At 40.3% G+C, this 19,552-nt stretch overlaps 2 protein-coding genes across 2 annotated transcripts in view; one reads left to right on the forward strand and one right to left on the reverse strand.

The window, feature by feature from the left end:
* Positions 1-255: 255 nt before the first annotated feature.
* LOC134673165 (large ribosomal subunit protein uL11m) lies at positions 256-7,238 on the reverse strand. The gene is made up of 4 exons (XM_063531116.1): positions 6,969-7,238; positions 6,698-6,887; positions 767-933; positions 256-424 (listed from the first exon to the last, which is right to left on the reverse strand). The coding sequence occupies exons 1-4, from the start codon at positions 7,101-7,103 to the stop codon at positions 326-328; spliced, it is 591 nt and encodes a 196-aa protein (XP_063387186.1). The 5' UTR covers positions 7,104-7,238; the 3' UTR covers positions 256-325.
* A 135-nt stretch (positions 7,239-7,373) lies between these two features.
* Positions 7,374-19,552, forward strand: part of LOC134673181 (N-terminal kinase-like protein) — a 29,580-nt gene continuing 17,401 nt past the window's right edge. The window contains exons 1-6 of the mRNA XM_063531136.1: positions 7,374-7,939; positions 8,650-8,879; positions 9,723-9,899; positions 10,351-10,579; positions 11,148-11,291; positions 11,930-12,111. Coding sequence (XP_063387206.1) covers positions 7,562-7,939; positions 8,650-8,879; positions 9,723-9,899; positions 10,351-10,579; positions 11,148-11,291; positions 11,930-12,111 — 1,340 coding nt within the window. The 5' untranslated portion in view covers positions 7,374-7,561. The remainder of the gene's footprint in view (positions 7,940-8,649; positions 8,880-9,722; positions 9,900-10,350; positions 10,580-11,147; positions 11,292-11,929; positions 12,112-19,552) is intronic.

Below are 19,552 nucleotides of genomic sequence, written 5' to 3' on the forward strand. Positions count from 1 at the left end.
GCTATTAGCTGTTATTTTACAAATAGGATCCAACGACACAAAAATCGCAAAACTAATCTTTGTCAAATATTGAATGCTGATTTACTTACTTAGTTGTTTGTGGGTTCGTTTAGTTCCCTTTTGCAAAAGTATGTATAGTGGCTTGAATTAATCTAGCCGTGGGCGAAGTCGCATCTGCGAGGCCCTTTTCTTTCACAGTGCTTTTTTAACACTACAGAAAATAGGGTGATTATAAAAATGAGCCAAAAACCAACAAAGCTTTGAACTAAATTGTATAACTATATTCAAACTAAGTAAAACAATTCTCTAAGTCAGACTAGCAGGCCTACGCAGTTCGCAACATTTTCGCTTCTCTCTTTTCTTGGAGTTGTTTCTTCTGTTCCTCTACTGCTAGCTTTCTTTCTGCCAAGAATTCTCCATATTCCTGAAATGTATAAATACCTGTGTAAAATGTTAATTGCAATAAACTAGAATAACTATAGATACCTGACTAGAGCTCAAAATAAACCCTAAGGCAGTGTTTTTTAAACGTGGGTCGCGTCCCACTGGAGGTTCGCGAGTCGCGAAGCCTTTACCAGCTGTAAGGCAATACACAAGTGAAACATTTTTTACCTCTTACATACTAAGGGATGTGTCATGAAAAAGATTGAAAAACACTGCCATAAGGGAATGTGCTGCGAGCGACTCATTTGTAGGTACTGTGCCCATGTTTGACGTCAAATATTGTAATGCCGCGCAAGAAGTTTGTTATGTAAACAGAATTTACCTTAGCATCTAAATCCCTAACTACTTGAATCCCGCAAGTCCTGGCCGTGGCAATCAGCATCGTGCAGATCTCCTGCAGCGGTCTCCACTCCAGTGGGGGATCTTGCTGCTTTATTTTAGCTATTTCATACAAATGCTTGAATGTGATCTTTCCACTTATTTCCTTGCCTGAAATAGTATAGATTAACCCCCTTATTCATAAATGTTTACTAAAGTTAATAAGCCGATAATAATTGTTTGTCCCTTTCCATCATACTGATGAATCGGAAAGGAACAAACAATTATTATTGGCTTGTCAACTTTAGTAAACGTTTATGAATAAGGATGTAAATATTAGCGGACAATCATTTAAAAATGCAATAAGTACATTTTTATTACACATCTCAAGCGCCATAGAAACTGATACAGACATATTACATGTATACACACACATGTAATTTGTCTGTCAACATGTAATTGTAAAGTTAATAATAACATCTAGTAGCTTAGACCGCCTGTTGTTACCTAGATATTAACTGTATTTAATTTTCTGTGTATTTTTGACTGTATGCTGCACAATAAAGAATATTTACTTTTAATTTAATAGTACTCGTAGGTAAGGTTACCAATAAGTTAAAACATTTCTACACATTGATTTTACACTAACCAAAAAATAGGGAAAACCTGTGAAACAAAAACATTATAACTGTAGCAAAACAGAAACTATTTCTAACAACATTAACCCTTTGACCGCCGTTGTCCGGTATACAAGACAACGAGAAAACGATACGCTGGCGCCGTCGTCTTGTATACAAGACACAAATTCAACCACTCCGTTAATGTGAAAATAATAACAATTGCAAATTCTTTTACACTCTTGTTCATATTTTAGGTCTTTGTTTTTTCATTTATTTGCATTTTAAAAAAATATGTAAATCCATTCTTTTATAATAAGGCATTTAAAAAAATTGCTCCAAATTTCAACGTTTTTTATGTCCCTCGACGCCGTTGTCTTGTATACAAGACAGCTAGGGATGGGAATGTTAACTCGATATGGGAATTTTCAAAGTAAAATAAAGTCAGAAATATGTTTTTATTTAAGTATTTGAAACCTTGTTAATCGCCAATTGTTGGTAAAGAGTAGGTAATTACTTACTAGAATACGTAAAACGAGAGACAGATGGGCATAATAACTATATGTAAAGTTCAGGCAGCTTCTTTAGCTGTTAAAACTAGGGTCAGACAAGTAAATTTCCCCTTGTGGATTGTTGACTAATTGCAGAAAAGATAAATAAAAAAATAAAATAAATAATTGATTTTATTTTGAGCTGATAGCGTCGTAGTGGGAAGGGATAAACCTCAGCGACCGCTTCGTATAAGACTAGTTGTTGTTGTCTGTCCTAGGGCACCCCGGAGGTGCATAGGGCCTCCACAAGATCCTTCCTGTCTTGAGCAACCGTCTTGGCCTCGTTCCAGCTCAGTCCTACGGCTGTCAGCTCATTTTCTACGCTGCGCCTCCAGGTGTGCACAGGGCGTTTGCGGGCTCGCTTCCCGCCCTGAGGCCGCCACTCGAACGCGATACTGGCGTTGTTCGTATCTCCTCTTCGCAGGGTATGACCGATCCATCTCCACTTCCGCAGCGCTACTTCTTGGGCGATCGGAGGTTGTCGGCACATACTCCACAAATCCTCATTTCTTATAGTCTTCGGCCAGAATATGCGGAGGATCGACCGGAGGGACTTATTGACAAACACCTGTAGCTTGTGTGTCAGCCCTTTTGTCACTCTCCACGTCTCACAGCCGAAGAGCAGCACGGACTTGACGATGGATTCGAAGAGGGAAATTTTTACGCGGCGAGTGAGAACGTTTGAGTCCCAGACAGGCTTGAGTTGAGCAAATGCAGCTTTTGCCTTCTTGATTCTGCTCTCGACGTCTTCGTCAGCACCTCCCCGACATGTTAGTGTACTGCCGAGATATACAAACTTGGAGACTGATTCAAGGCGATCGTTTTTGAGCAATAAAGGATCCGTACAATCTGATTTTACTCGCATGTTGACAGTCTTCCGTCGGTTGATTCGCAGGCCCATGGCTTCAGCTTCCTCTTGAAGGCTCTCAAGTTTCGCTTTAAGATGGGCTAACGATGGCGAAATCAGCACGATGTCATCGGCGTAATCAAGATCATCCAGTTCCCTAGTACCCCAGTTAATGCCTCTTGGTGTTTCGATCACTTTCCTCATCACGTCGTCGAGAAGAATTATGAATAACAGCGGTGACAGGAGGCATCCTTGCTTCACACCGGCAGTTACACTTATAGGCGCTCCCATTTCCTTTTCATGTATCACCCTGCATGAGCTCCCTTCGTACAAGGAGCGGATTATGCGGATGATACACTCGGGTATACCCCTGCGACGAAGGCTGGACCACAGCGCGCTCCACTTCACGGTGTCGAAGGCTTTCTCAAAGTCCACAAAGGCTAGGAACAGCTCCGACTGCCATTCGACACATTGTTCAATAAGGATGCGTAGGGTATTGGTGTGGTCTGTGCAGGAGCGACCAGGGCGGAAACCTGCTTGCTCGTCTCTCAGCGTCTCTGCCACTCTTGGAGCAATGCGATTTAGCAGAATCTTAGCTAGTACTTTTGCGGCAGTAGGTAGGAGCGTTATGCCGCGCCAGTTGTCGCATTGCGATAGATCCCCCTTCTTTGGGACTTTCACCAGGAGACCTTGCTTCCACTCATCGGGTACTCGTCCAGCTTCCCAGATACGGGTCAATAGGGGAAACAGCAGAGTTGCAGACGTCGCAGTATCGACCTTTAACATGTCTACGTGGATGTTGTCAATGCCCGGCGCTCTCCCTGGTTTCAGGGACTTCACCGCTACCAACACTTCTTCGAAGGAGGGTGGTGCCGTCGGCACACGTAAAAGCTCGTCTGGGAGGTCGGTACTGGAATGCTGACTGTCTGGGGATTGGGCTTGCTCCAGCAGGCTCGAGAAGTGCTCGGTCCACCTTTTCAGCTGCTCGCTCGAAGTACACAGGAGACTGCCGTCCTTACCTTTCAGCGGTTTCTTCGCTGCACGTGTCCGACGGCCGCTAAGTCGGCGCCTGACGTCGTACAGCTCGCGCATGTCGCTGCGGCGTGCGGCGGTGTTGGCGCGCTCCGCCAGCTCGTCTGCGGCTCTGCGGCGGTCTCTGCGCGCGAGTTTCCTGATCCTCGAACGGAGAGTGCTGTATCGATCCCGGAGACTGGATGTTTCTGGTTCGGTAGAAGATTGTATCTGCATATTTATTCGGTGCCTATCTTCTATAAGTTGCCATAACTCTGCCGACATCCAGCTCTCCCTTGTCGGGAGTGAGTATCCGAGCACCTCCTCACCGGCTCTCGTATACGCGGTGCGAATGCGGTCCCAGGTTTCGTCCAACTGCTCATCTTCAAGTTCCTCTAGAAGGTCGTACTGATTCCTGAGACAAAGGCGAAACTTCTCCCGCCATTCTGGGTTCCGGAGTTTTCGTACTTCGAAACTTTTAGAAATCTTCTCGGACTTGCGGCGTGGGATCGCCAGTTTGAGACGCACTTCAGCGACGACTAGGTGGTGGTCGCTGTCCACGTCGGCTCCACGGCGGTTCCGCACGTCCAGCAATGAGGACCTCCAAGTACGGCTGATCGCAACATGGTCAATTTGGTTGCGCGTTACGCCGTCGGGGGAATTCCACGTAGTCTTGTGGCACTCCTTGTGCTTGAATAGTGTGCCACCCACTACGAGGCTCCTTGCCGAACACAGCTCGCCGAAAAGTTCTCCGTTCTCGTTTATGTTTCCGGTGGCTCCATGCGGGCCCATGTAGTGTTCTCTTCCCTCATCGTCGCTGCCCAACTTCGCGTTGAAGTCGCCCATCAAAATCACAATGTCTTGTTTGCGAACGCTTCTGAGTGTGGCCTCAAGTTGACCATAAAAGGCGGCTTTCGACTCATCAGTGGCGTCGTTCGTCGGAGCGTAACACTGTACGACGCTGATCTTACGGGCCCGAGAGTCAAACCGCGCTAAAATGATGCGCTCCGAAATCGGCTTCCAGTTCAGCAGGCTTTTCTTAGCACAGCGGCTGAGGAGAAGACCAACTCCATATTCCCGGCGTGCGCTCTCGTCTTCCTTGCCGCTAAACAGTAGTGTGGTGCCAAAATCTGCCTCTACTTCGCCAAACCCGTTCCATCTCGTCTCGCTCAATCCTAAGATATGGATGCTGTAGTCCCTCATTACTTTAGCTACCTGGGGCAGCCTTTCAGGTCTAGCCATGGTTCTGACATTCCAGCATCCAATCCGTGTCCGTTGTTTCATGCCAAGGGTCGTCGTTAAAAAGGGGGTCCGGTTTCTTTCTTCTTGTGTAGGTTTCATAATCTATTTTACAGACTAATCTAATCTATAAGACTAGTACAGATGGACATACCTATTTATCAGACTTTAGTTTTTTGTTAAAGAGCTAATGAAGGGAAATCTTCCACTGTCACTTAAGCGAAAACTCGTCGACATGTGTATACTGCCTGTCCTAACCTACGGTGCCCAAACATGGTCACTCACAGAGAACCAGAAGTCCAAAATGAAGGTTTGCCAACGCGCTATGGAGCGCAGCATTTTAGGTGTTAAAAGGATCGATCGCATCCGGAACACCACGCTGCGCTCCAAAACTCGCATTGCTGACGTCGGCAAAAAAACCGCCAGGCTCAAATGGGACTGGGCTGGCCACGTCTATCGTATGCATCCGGATAGGTGGGCTAATATAGCCACCAAGTGGTTGCCGACGAAGAAGCGTGGGCGGGGCAGGCCCAGGCGGAGATGGCGGGACGACTTTGACGCCTTCCTTAACAACTGGCCGGAGGAAACGCAAAATCGGGAGTCATGGAGAATCAGGGGAGAGGCCTTTGCCCAGCAGTGGGACACACATATAGGCTAAGATTAGATTAGATTAGTTTTTTGTTAAAAGTAAGTACCTATCTAACATTGACATCAATGTGTTATTTTTTTGTAACAATTCGTCGTTAATTTGGTAAGATTTTAGTATATTAATGTATACCAAACTGAAATTATAATGAATGATTCTAATTCCGGAATAATTTCTTCACTCATTGAAAATTCAACCCACGTGTAATTTTCACCAAAACAGTTCCGGTATATTTACGTTATCGACACATGATGCGCGGCTTTAACGTTACGCTAATAAAGTTTACGTACCGACAAGCGCTTACGCCGTTGACCTAGAGGCTATTATTACTTAATCCGCGCGGAAACAGTCCTTGTAGGTCTGCACTGCGGGCAGTCCATGCGCGCCGTTGTCTTGTATAAAAGACTTCTCGTACAGCCTAGTGCGGCGATATTACGTCTTGAATCGACATTGTTTAGTGGTTGTTTTTGATTATAAATCCCTATGTTTTAAACATTTTCGGGTGTAAAACATATGTTTAATTTTGGCAATTTGGAAATAAATTAAAGCTGGATAAGAACAAAGCTAAATTGAAAAGATTTTTACCATAAATTGTAAATATCGATAACACTATTTGCAATCCCTAAACTTTTTATTAGTTGTTTACTTAAAATTTGCTCTGGCGTGTGAGTGAGCGTCTTTGCGGACTAGGTCCGGCGGCCAAAAGGTTAAATTTGGAACATATTACCTATTTCCAATTCTTAGTTTTGTAACAATTTTGCAATAAACAAAGTTTTAAATACATGAAATCATTTCTGCACCCAAAACCTCTGGCTATGCTAATCTTAACACTTTCGCAACCGGGCAAAAAAGGGCGCACTACCCCAGAAACCGGTCGTCTATTCCTGCATACAGAACAACCCGCTGGGCGGATTGTCCGGCATCTGAGCAAACATTACGAGTGTTAATTAAGGCTGCAATACATGGGTAACATACGTAATGGCAGGCATAATTATAATGAATGCTAGTAAACTTAAAAGCTCACCAGAGTCCATAGCACCCCTGTTGATCCCAGCTGCCTGTTTAAGGAAATAACTTGCGGGTGGTTGATGAATCGTCAGCTGGTACGATCGATCCGAATTCACTTTCACTCTAGTCGGCAACGGTATTCCTTGCTTAATATTTGCAGTCTTCTCATTGAAGTCTTTGCAAAACGCAGCTATGTTGATGTTTCGCTGAAATATAGGTTATAAACATATAACTTAAATTCAAGATTATAATCTTAATTTAGGAGAAAGACAATTAATTATGCATACCTGTCCAAGCATAGGACCTAAAGGTGGACCAGCAGCAGCCATTCCAGCAGGAATATTGGTTCTTAGTTTAGAAGAATGATCAATCTTATCAGCAACTTTCTTCATAGACTTAAGTCTTGCTACTGATTTAGACATGGTTAGAAGAGAAAGACAAGTTAAGTAAACTCAAATTATAACCTGGAGTATCAATTACTTTCATAAAGATGGAATAAATAAATAAAGTTCATTAATTTCATAACATAACCTAGAACTGCGAGCGAAAATGTCAAAATTTTTAGGCGAGCTGTTTGAGATACTGTAATAAACGCCAAATATTGAGAATTTTGGGACTGTTTCCCTTAAACCTTGGTCTCAACATTTACAAATTAAAAAAAGTTTAAACTGTCACTTCAGTTTTGTCATCACTTCATTCACCATTCATTCTTTTTTTTCTCGTAAATGTTTATAAGGGATTTAAATGTTTAAAAGGTGTTATAATTGAAAATAATTATATTTATAATTAAATAGTCCTTAATATTTCTTGTGATTTAAGTAACTGCACCCATTAGCAATCATGCGTTCTAGTTGAAAACAAGTGTTGATAAAAACGCAATATGTGGTCGTTTTTCTCGCGAGATCCTACAAAGGATTTTCCTTATGAAGTGGGTGATCCAGTGCGTGGTTTAGAAGATAAGACTGTGTGGTCTTTGCACAAGGGAAAGAAGAGGGGTACGCAAGATGAAGTATCGATATTCCTGTTCGACGTACAAAAGAATTCGGAAACGATGTTCGACGTAGCAAAGGCCTCACTCAAGAAACTTAAGACTATGAGACACCCTAGCCTTTTACATTATTTAGATAGCTGTGAAACTGAGAAATTTTTATATGTAGCTACGGAATATGTAGAGCCTTTAGCTACCCACATAGATGATATGAAACTTGAAGGCCAACAAAAAGACTTGTTCTTAGCTTGGGGAATTTTCCAAATTACTGTAAGTACTGCCACATATACATTTGTATCTAGACCTTTAGTTCAGCACCACTTGCACCATCCCACTAACCTGTGGTTAACCGGTTAACGGATTCGGGCCTGCCGTGTCATCAATGTTTTTTACGTGTGGCGGGGACGCGGGAGGAGTGTCATCATATTCTATGGCGCATGGCATGGCTGCCATGTCATGAAATTATTGTTCCGTGCCACAGCCAAAAGTTTTCGAAAATGGAACACGCAACGAATCGGTTAAACCGTTAACCCAGTACAATTTGACATTTGGCAACCCGGGGGTTAGAGAGAAGGTGCAAGTGGCCCTTAGAAGTAGTTGGTTGCATGTGACACAAATATCAACAAAATGAAGCTATCCTAAAAATATCCTACACATTTTTAACTGCACTCATAGCATTTTTATAAATTTTATTCGAACTTGGGACTAATCAGGCAAGTTATTTTTATCTACTTTCAATTATTGATTTCACTTGTAAATGAGTATAAATCATCAGGTGACAAGCAAAAGTCACTAAGTACTATAAAAAAATTAAAGTAACAATGCACTTTATTACACGGTTTATTGATCAATAATTTCAATGAAGTTAGTTAGTGACTTTTGCTTGTCACCTGACGAAATACATATAAAGGTCATTATGACTTTACAATATTTAAAAAGAACTTGTTTGTGTATGTTGTTACTTATTTTTTCTTTTCCAGAGAGCACTATCATTTTTCAATAATGATGGTAACATGAGACACAACAATGTCTGCTTATATTCTGTCTTTGTCACACAAGCCGGTGAATGGAAGCTCGGAGGCTTCGAGTTCCTCACTTCGCATGGACAGGACACTTCAAACCCTATTCCTATGAAAATTCTACCGGCACTTGAAATATATGATCCTCCGGAGAAAAAGGATCCGGCCAAACTGAAGGCAGTAACAAAATGGTATGATATAAGCTACGGTTGCAAAACCCACATAGCTCCACTTACACAAACCCACTAACCCGCGGTTAACTAGTTAAACCACCATCACGCAAAATAGGCGCAATAATAGACGTCGAGTTGCGGAAAACAAGCCCGCGATAACCTATACCTAACTAGTTAAACCATTAACCCAGTGTCAAATTGTACTGGTAACCATGGTAACTTCACGTGTAACCTGTTAAACCTGGGTTAGTGAATGGTGCAAATGGCCCCTATAGTCTAAGATATACATAAATTGGTGTTATCAATATCACTTGTACATATTCAATTCAATTTCATTCAGCACTTGTACAAATAATTAAAGCAATTTGAGTCATGAATTGTAGCAATTTGACAGTTTTCAGATATAATAGGTATTATTTTGCTGCTTCATATGCTATTTTATGTTTCATAATAAAAATTTATTTATTTTTGCATTTACCCATACTCCATAACTCTCTCTCTCTCTCTCTCTTCCTAGCTATATACCTATCCCACATATAAAAACTAAAAAACTCCTACTAATTAAAATTAAAAAACAGTAGAAAAAGCAACTTAAAAAGTTATATCCTAAAACTCATTCTGGGCATATATGGGTTAACATACATCTTAACCTCTAGCCGCCCAGAGACCTATAAAAAGGTCACATGTTCCTTTCTAACTTGAACTTTGTGTTTACAAAATTAAAATTTCATTTTGCTTGGCAAAGTTTGACGTATGGGTGGCTAGAGATTAAAATTTATATTAGCTAATTTATTTACTTTAATTTAAAGTACCATGTAATATTTTGTAAGAAGATTTTAACAAATTATGCTTTATCTACAGTTCATCAGACATGTGGGGCCTCGGTTGTCTCATCTGGGAAGCCTTTAACGGCCCCCTCAAAACCCAGCCAGCCCTAAAAACACTGGACTACATTCCGAAGCAGCTGTGCACCCTGTATTGTGAGCTAGTCAGTGCCAACCCTACGTCTCGGCCCAACCCTGCTGATATTATTACGAGGTATAGTATATTTTTAGTCCTTCCAGCCATGTCTTCAATTTTATTGGACCATCTTTTAAATTGCCTACTTCTGTTTCTTTTATGTCCTTTAGGACTAAAACATGGACCACATTAGTGCAAAATAAGTAAGAGTGGAGAAGATTGCGGGAGGCCTTTACCCAAAGGCACACAGAATCGGTTATCGTAGATTAAGGAAAACTATAGATATAGTATAAAATGTATCCTGACATAAGGCTATAAATATAAATAAATATATATAGCATATTTAGGGTTTGCTAGCCAACAGTGAACCTTAGTGTGCCAACCAGTGTTGGCAGAATATGCTGTTGTTACTGTTCTGTGCCTAAAAATAATATATAATAAAAAGTTATGATTATGAAAGCCATTTACCTACTGCTACCGAACTAAGTTATAATCCAGCAAACTAAAAAAATTTTAATTCACTTCTCAGGTGTCGAAAAATGGGTGGCTACTTCAAAAACGACCTTATAGACACTATGCTGTTTCTAGAAGAGATCCAAATCAAGGACAAGATAGAGAAGGGTCGGTTCTTCTCCACGCTCAGCTCGTACTTGGACAACTTTCCGGAGGCTGTGTGTGTGCACAAGATACTGCCTCAGTTGCTGACAGCGTTCCATTATGGGGACGCGGGGTCGGCGGTGTTGGCGCCCATGTTCAAGGTATGTTCAGAGGTATTGATTGTAGAGGTGTAAAGAATAAGAAAAACAACGTACTGTTTCTTAAATTATCCAACGCTTCTAGTACCAGTTTTGGTTCATAAATTGGTGCTTTGATGTTTAACGGGTTGATCAAATATTAGAGTTTATCGATTATGATTGGCGTTTGAATGATCACTTAGCCGTTCAACAATCTAGATTCTAAAAAATGTTGAATGGTTTTCAGTATGTATTGTCTTTTAGCTCTATGAAATTATGACTTTTTGTTTTTAAGAGATATTACAGATATTTAAAAAATTAAATCCTTTTCAGAGAAGATTTAAGTGTTAATGAAATTGGAACTAGAAAATATTACGAATTATTTTTATTATAAGAAAAGTTTATGAGCGGTTTATAAGCATTGGTAAGATTGGAAATAGTCAGGACGTGCGTTTTTTAAGAGGAAAATTATGATAGATAGGTTTAAACTGTTTAAAAGGTAAATTCTATATTAATAATGCGGTTGAATGGTTTAATATGTGTGCCAAATCAATAAATCAGGGATTCATATTAATTTTAATTTAATTTTCAGCTAGGTAAACTGCTAGACGAGGAATCGTACCAAAAGCAGATCGTGCCGTGCGTGGTAAAATTGTTTGCGTCAAACGATCGTACCACGCGGTCGCGGCTGCTGCAACAATTAGACCAATTCATAATGCATCTGCAGAACTCCACGGTAAGTGCACAATTAATTAAGCTTGCTTCTTGATAACTGAAATAAATTATACGTTATAGAATCCAAAAACACGGATTACTTTTATTTTATAAAGGTGCGAGGAAAATACTTTAATAAGTTTTGGCCTACCTTTTTAATTGCTAATATGTTTTGAGGCCGAAATGACAAATTCACTTCAAGCTAATCAAAATTCTAACCCCCTTATTCATAAACGTTTACTAAAGTTGACAAGCCGATAATAATCGTTTGTCCTTTTCCGACGTATTGTTATGATGGAAAGGGACAAACAATTATTATCGGCTTATGAACTTTAGTAAACGTTTATGAATAAAAGGGTTAGTATTTATTTTATGTATCCCAATATTTTCTCTAACCCATATACCCTACAGTAAAATCGGCTTCTGATGGTACTATCTGTGAAAATATCTTTGAAAACAAGTTATGAGCTACGTTCTACAGCTACACTTAAAATCTTGCTAAAAGTGATCGTATCGGGTTATACTCGTACTGTGTCTATGAGTTAAAATCTTTGAGGCAACTAAGAACGCGACCCATTTCACGCGTTGCGTGGTTTCATTACAGCCGAAAAATCTGGAATATATACCGAACAATCGACACAAAATCTTACTTTTTCACAGGTAAACGACCAAATTTTCCCCCAAGTGGTACACGGGTTCTTAGACACCAACCCCGTTATACGCGAACAGACGGTCAAATCTATAGTGCATCTGGCGTCGAAGCTCAACTACAATAATCTCAACGTTGAGGTGCTGAGGCACTTCGCGAGGCTGCAGTCTAAAGACGACCAGGGCGGCATAAGGTACGAGTAGTTAGGAATCTAGACAACAACCACGTTATACGCGAACTACTGGAATCAGTTATGTAACGCTGCCATACATGACCCAAAAAAAATTTATTAAGCTATGAGCTTCATCACATCTGATATTTGAGTAATTCTAAGCATTTCTAGCCTGGGGTTGTACAAAGACGGCCGCCACCCGTCATCTTTAAAAAAAATCTATTCTGATCCTGGTGGGTACTAGGGCAAGTTTGGTATCATTTTCGTATAAACCAAAGACGTAGAAAACATTGCACATAAATGTGTTTTTTCAGTTTCATAGTAATTTTACAAGAAAAACGTAAAAAGGTGAAAAAATTAAAAGGTGGTTAAAAGGTGGTCCGCCGACGCAGAGATGTGCATGTCGTGTCGTTGCTGTTCAATATACTCTTCAACCCCCGTTCCCCATCTTACCTAACGGAAAGATTTAGCTATCTGGCTGAAGGAAGTGATCACCGTTTACGATCTAGCTGTAATCTCACGCTTACTATTCCGCCTAATAAGACGCGAACATATGCAAATTCTTTTACGGTGCGCGCTGTGAAGTTGTGGAACGAGTTGCCCCTGTCGCTCAGGCGGTCCCAGTCTGTGGCGTCACTCAAGGCTAATCTGAAGAAGCTTTGGCTTTCCAATCAGCGTGATCTGGTTAAGTACTAACCTTTATTTCTACTTTAAACTTGTATATATATATATATATATATATATATATATATATTGTATTGTATTGTATGTATGCTAGTATGTATTTTATGTATTTTATTCGATAATATTATTTATGTATTTTATGAGTTGACAATACGTTAGTTTACTTTTTCTAAATATTACTGTACATCCCGTAAGTTTGTCTATCTGACCTGACTGGAGTTTTCCTCTCATCTAATCGAAGGTTAGCTGGAAGAGATCCCTTATAGGGATAAGTTCGCCTTTGTACTTCCATTACTGTAATTTATTTTTGTAAACCTGTGTTGTGTACAATAAAGTGATTACTACTACTACTACTACTACTAAATTTGGTTAGAGATTTTTGCTACGCGGAGCCGAAACTACAAAAGATAGAAAGTTGAAATTTGCACACTAGATTACATTTATAAAGTGTACAAGAGCTAAGAAGCGATTTTGAGAAATTCAACCCCTAAGGGGGTTAAAAAGGGGATGAAATTTTGTATGGGGTTCAAGTTTTATTTTAAGCTAGGAATTTGAAACTTCGTAAAACGATATATTATTAAAATACAAGAAAACTAATTTCAGCGTTTTTGAAAATTCATCCCCTAAGGTGGTGAAAAAGGGGTTAAAAGTTTGTATGGATACGTAGGTTGCCCTGAAAGTTTCGGGAATTGGAAAAAATACGCGTTTAAATGAAATAAAAGTACTTTTATTGTTTTTCAAAGTATTCTCCTTTGTGTTTAATGCACTTTTTCATTCTCTGAAACCAGTTTTCAAAACAGTTATTGAACTCTGAACTGGGGGTTGACGAAATGGCCATTTTATAAGCGTGGACTGCTTCTTCCGCGGTCTGAAAACGCTGACCACGCAACCGATTCTTTATTTTCGGGAAAGTAAAAAAATCGTTGGGACTTAGGTCGGGGCTGTACGGAGGATGGTCCAGTAATTCGACTTTTTCGCCCTTCAGATAGTCGTTTGTTTTCTGAGCAGTATGAGGGCTGGCATTATCATGGTGTAGTATAATACGGCGGTTAGGGTTATTTTTTCGCAGTTCAGCAAAAACAATCGGTAAACAAACGCCTATATACCAATCGGCATTGACAGTTCTTCGATCTTCAAGAGCAATAGTCGCCACGTGACCCGATTTGGAGACAAACGTGGCTACCATTTTTTTGATCGTGCTGCGAGAACGAACAACTTTTGTTGGCTTCGGCTCGTCTTCGTAAACCCATACTCGAGATTGGTTTTTGGATTCAGGCTCATATGCGTAAATCCATGACTCGTCACCTGACACAATACTAAAAACGGCAGTTGAGCTTCCTCCATTAAATCTTTTTAGGGTTTTGTGGCACCAATTGACACGGACCGTTTTCTGGTCGTCAGATAACAAGTGAGGAATCCACCGGGAAAACAACTTCCGCACGCCCAACTCTTGCTGTAAAATAACTTGTACCTGACTCATTCCAATGCCTAAAGTCTCCTGAATTTCCCGATATGTAACATGCCTATCTTCTTTTATCAGTTGGCGAACAACATCGATGTTTTGATCGGTAACGGCAGTTTTCGGTCGACCCTCACGTACGTCATCCGCAAGAGACACACGGCCACGTTGAAATTCCGAATACCACCTGTATATTGTCGTCTTCGAAGGTGCTTCACTACTAAAAGCAATAGTCAATCGGTCTCCACATTGTTGTTGTGTTAATCCACTTTTAAAGTCATAATAAATCATTGCTCTAAAACTTTCGCGGGACAGCTCCATTTTCACCAGCGACTCAACGACTTTAAAAAACAATTGAAAATAGAACATTGTTTTTTTTTTCTAAGTGGCCAGTGTTTTCGAATAATGAGACTATGCTTGTAACAAAGAGGTATAACACATGTCAAATATACGTTCCTAAGTATGCAATTCCCGAAATTTTCAGGGCAACCTACGTATCAAAAAAATTTTCGAACGCGGGACTTGAATCTTTGTATTTGGGGATATTATTAAAAGACAGGAAAAGTAATTTCAGCGTTTTGTAAAATTCATCCCTTAACAGGGTTAAAAAGGGGTAGAAAGTCTGAATCCATTACAAATCCGAGTAGACACACATTTCTTATTGCCTCCCAGGCTTGAAATGCTTAGAATTACTCAAGGAACATATGTGATGAAGCTCATAGCTTAATAAAAGTATTTTGGGTCAACTTTATAACTGCTTCCGCTAAACAGACGATCAAATCCATAGTGCATCTGGCATCGAAGCTCAACTACAATAATCTCAACGTTGAGATGCTGAGGCACTTCGCGAGGCTGCAGTCTAAAGATGACCAGGGCGGCATAAGGCAGGGGTCGGAAACCGGTATTTGTTCTATACAAAAATACCGGTATTATTACGTTCGTTTTCGTTCTTTGGTTTATTATTTCATTTTTAATGGGACAATCTAATAATACGAAGTTGTTACCTAAATACATGATTCAGTCCTATCTAAAGAGCATAAAATAGTTCAAAATATTGGACTATTTCGGGGTTTTTAAAAAATACCGGTTCCGAGCCCTGGCATAAGGTATGAGTAGTTAGGAATATAGACAACAACCCCGTTATACGCGAACAGACGGTCAAGTCCATAGTGCATCTGGCGTCGAAGCTCAACTACAATAATCTCAACGTTGAGGTGCTGAGGCACTTCGCGAGGCTGCAGTCTAAAGATGACCAGGGTGGCATAAGGTATGGGTAGTTAAGAATATAGACAATAACCACGTTATACGCGAACAGACGGTCAAATCCATAGTGCATCTGGCGTCGAAGCTCAATTACAATAATCTCAACGTTGATTTGCTGAGGCACTTTGCGAGGCTGCAGTCTAAAGATGACCAGGCCGCGTAGCCAAGATGCCGATCGCTTACGCTCCGTAGCGATCGAAACGCAACTGTCACTGTCGCACTAATATGGAAGAGTGATAGAGAGACATAATGGTTTTCGTTGCCGAAGCGATTGTAACCTTGGCTAGGCCGGCTGGGCGGCATAAGGTATGAGTAGTTAGGAATCTAGACAACAACCCCGTTATACGCGAACAGACGGTCAAGTCCATAGTGCACCTGGCGTCGAGGCTCTACTACAATAACCTCAACGTTGAGGTTCTGAGGCACTTCGCGAGGCTGCAGTCTAAAGATGACCAGGGTGCGGTGAACGCATATATTTAGTATGGAAACCGCCTTTAGGAACGTTACCGTTCAAATTCTCGGGCCAAATTAGCACACATACAAAATTACGCCTACATTTAAATAAGACGACGCGTTTACAGAGCCTGTAATCAAAGCTGGTAAACAAAATAATAGTCATCTTTTTTACACTAATGGTACATAGCTAAGTGTAGATGAAATGCATATAATGTCAATAACTACCAATCAGCGACATTAATCCGCTAATAACCTTCTTGCTGTACGTACTGGCCGCTGAGAGTTCGCGGTCCATATTTGATTAGAATATGACTTGGACAGGGATAGGTTTATGCCATACATTGAAGAACCAGTCAAATAATACACGTATAATAATTTAATGCAGATTAAAAGATAACTAGTTAAAATTTTGTTTAGAAATGACAGACTAACTCAACATAAGTAAATATATCATTGTTCTATAAATTTATTCCGCTATAATAAGTATTTTGTATATTTTATTATCAATTTTTATGGCAGTGTGAAGTCACGTTCAGGTATAGTCTGTCCGTTTTTCTAAGATCAAGTACGCCATTGTAAATGTATGGTAAACTTGATCTTAGAATTCGGACTGGCTATATACAGCCTGCAAAATTTACATGGGTACACGAATCGGGTCAAAAATATTTGAATAGGCGGAGTCACAATAAATCCCCACTTTCAGTTCCAATGGAAATATTGTATATGTATATAGCCGGTCAAGCAAGTTTGTCAGTAGAAAAAGGTGCAAACTTAAAATTTTGTATGGGAAATGGCTTGAGAGAGAACCTACATATATGTGACGGTAGAGGGTGGATTCGAATGATCAACATTTTCAGATAATGTGTGTATTTGTTAAATTAATTCAGTGGAAGTGTATCTACATATAGAAGACCGGGTATGATTATCTCACGAGTTATATCTCATGAATAGAACATATTCTAGATATCTTTCCAGGCATCCACTTAATTTCATGTCTCTCTAATTGGACAGCTTTTTTCCATAGTCTCTGCGAATAGCATCTTGTGGGAATCTGAATGGAAAGTAATATAAAATGATAATATCAAATTTGATGATTAATTTGAAATAATTAGGTAGTTTTTTTACAGCTCCATTTCATGAAATAAAAAAGGAAAATACAAATCTGTAAGAAAGAATTCATTACTACATTTATAATTATATAGAATATACCTAAACCAAGCACAAGTTAATAAAATAGTCTACTTCATTTAGCATAACACCATCCCTATTATCCTCGCAATTTAAAAAGTCGTATGTTGTTATGAAAATCGTATGCAGTTATTACGTTTTAGCTTAGCACGGTAGTATTGAAAACAAATCGTCATGTTTAATTCCAAATTTTACTGAAGTTATCTGTTTACTACAAGTGAAAAGTGATTCCACTATCCTTGGTATGAACTATAATAACTTCTGCACCACTTCACGACACATGAAGACATTTTTAATTACAAAAAAACGTTGTTTTTATAAATCTATTTAGCCATCCGTCACTAACTGTCATCTCGGACGAACTGAAGTTGCGAATCGAATAGTTTGTAAGCACCGCCTACAATCGAATAGTTTACGTTGGGTCATAACTGAGCGGACAGAATACTTCCATGTATATCAGTTCGCTGCCAGGGTGGCATAAGGTATGGGTATTTAAGAATATAGACAATAACCACGTTATACGCGAACAGACGGTCAAATCCATAGTGCATCTGGCGTCGAAGCTCAATTACAATAATCTCAACGTTGATTTGCTGAGGCACTTTGCGAGGCTGCAGTCTAAAGATGACCAGGTCGCGTAGCCAAGATGCCGATCGCTTACGCTCCGTAGCGATCGAAACGCAACTGTCACTGTTGCACTAATATGGAAGAGTGATAGAGAGACATAATGGTTTTCGTTGCCGAAGCGATTGTAACCTTGGCTAGGCCGGCTGGGCGGCATAAGGTATGAGTAGTTAGGAATCTAGACAACAACCCCGTTATACGCGAACAGACGGTCAAGTCCATAGTGCACCTGGCGTCGAGGCTCTACTACAATAACCTCAACGTTGAGGTTCTGAGGCACTTCGCGAGGCTGCAGTCTAAAGATGACCAGGGTGGCATAAGGTATGGGTAGTTAAGAATATAGACAATAACCACGTTATACGCGAACAGACGGTCAAATCCATAGTGCATCTGGCGTCGAAGCTCAATTACAATAATCTCAACGTTGATTTGCTGAGGCACTTTGCGAGGCTGCAGTCTAAAGATGACCAGGCCGCGTAGCCAAGATGCCGATCGCTTACGCTCCGTAGCGATCGAAACGCAACTGTCACTGTCGCACTAATATGGAAGGGTGATAGAGAGACATAATGGTTTTCGTTGCCGAAGCGATTGTAACCTTGGCTAGGCCGGCTGGGCGGCATAAGGTATGAGTAGTTAGGAATCTAGACAACAACCCCGTTATACGCGAACAGACGGTCACGTCCATAGTGCACCTGGCGTCGAGGCTCTACTACAATAACCTCAACGTTGAGGTTCTGAGGCACTTCGCGAGGCTGCAGTCTAAAGATGACCAGGGCGGCATAAGGTATGAGTAGTTAGGAATATAGACAACAACCCCGTTATACGCGAACAGACGGTCAAGTCCATAGTGCACCTGGCGTCGAAGCACAATTACAATAATCTCAACGTTGAGTTGCTGAGGCACTTTGCGAGGCTGCAGTCTAAAGATGACCAGGGCGGCATAAGGTATGAGTAGTTAGGAATATAGACAACAACCCCGTTATACGCGAACAGACGGTCAAGTCCATAGTGCACCTGGCGTCGAAGCTCAACTACAATAATCTCAACGTTGAGGTGCTGAGGCACTTTGCGAGGCTGCAGTCTAAAGATGACCAGGGCGGCATAAGGTATGAGTAGTTAGGAAGTAGTGCCACAAATTAATTGAGAAATGTATACCTATAATAGAAAACCTTACAGATGTTTACTTGCACGCGTGGAACTTACTATACCTCGTTTTTTTTAGCATTAGAAAAAAGGTAAACAATCTTGATGTGTCTTTTAATTGAAAAACACATTTTAAAAATAAGTTACGGCAAATATGTAACAATTATGAATCTAATACGATAATTTACATTCTTCTGCTTTCATAAGTATTAGTTTTTGGTTTTTAAAAAGCGTTTTTCAATTAAAAGACATGTCAAGATCGCTTACCTTCTTGCAAGTTCTTTCTAATGCTAAAAAAAACGAACTATAGACCACCAATAACCATTCTTTGATCTGTGGATGGCTTGTTATACAGTAGCGATCAAAAGTATTTTGACAAACGAACTTCTTTCAATATGTTTATGAATAGGGTATATATTTAATCATTACGTTACGATTATATTTTATTCACCCTTCATTTGTTACGTTTCCACTTAGATTACTAAAACTAAACAACAGACTTAGAATTAAAACTGATAATTTGCGCTACAGGTAGATCAAAAGTATTTTGACACTTTAATTAAATGCTTTTGCTGAACTGGCAAGACGGTTAAAAAAAAACATTTCATTAATATTTAATGGCATATCCTCTGGCTTTCCTCCCAG

The sequence above is a fragment of the Cydia fagiglandana genome, chromosome 18 (genome assembly GCF_963556715.1).
Source record: "Cydia fagiglandana chromosome 18, ilCydFagi1.1, whole genome shotgun sequence".
Lineage (NCBI taxonomy): Eukaryota > Metazoa > Arthropoda > Insecta > Lepidoptera > Tortricidae > Cydia > Cydia fagiglandana.

Excerpts from the sequence above, each read along its gene's own strand:
- LOC134673165 (XM_063531116.1), bottom strand. The coding sequence starts at position 7,103 with ATGTCTAAATCAGTAGCAAGACTTAAGTCTATGAAGAAAGTTGCTGAT. Across the intron at positions 6,888-6,968 it reads TAGGTCCTATGCTTGGACAG|CGAAACATCAACATAGCTGC; the intron begins GTATGCATAATT and ends CCTATATTTCAG. Across the intron at positions 425-766 it reads TTAGGGATTTAGATGCTAAG|GAATATGGAGAATTCTTGGC; the intron begins GTAAATTCTGTT and ends TATACATTTCAG.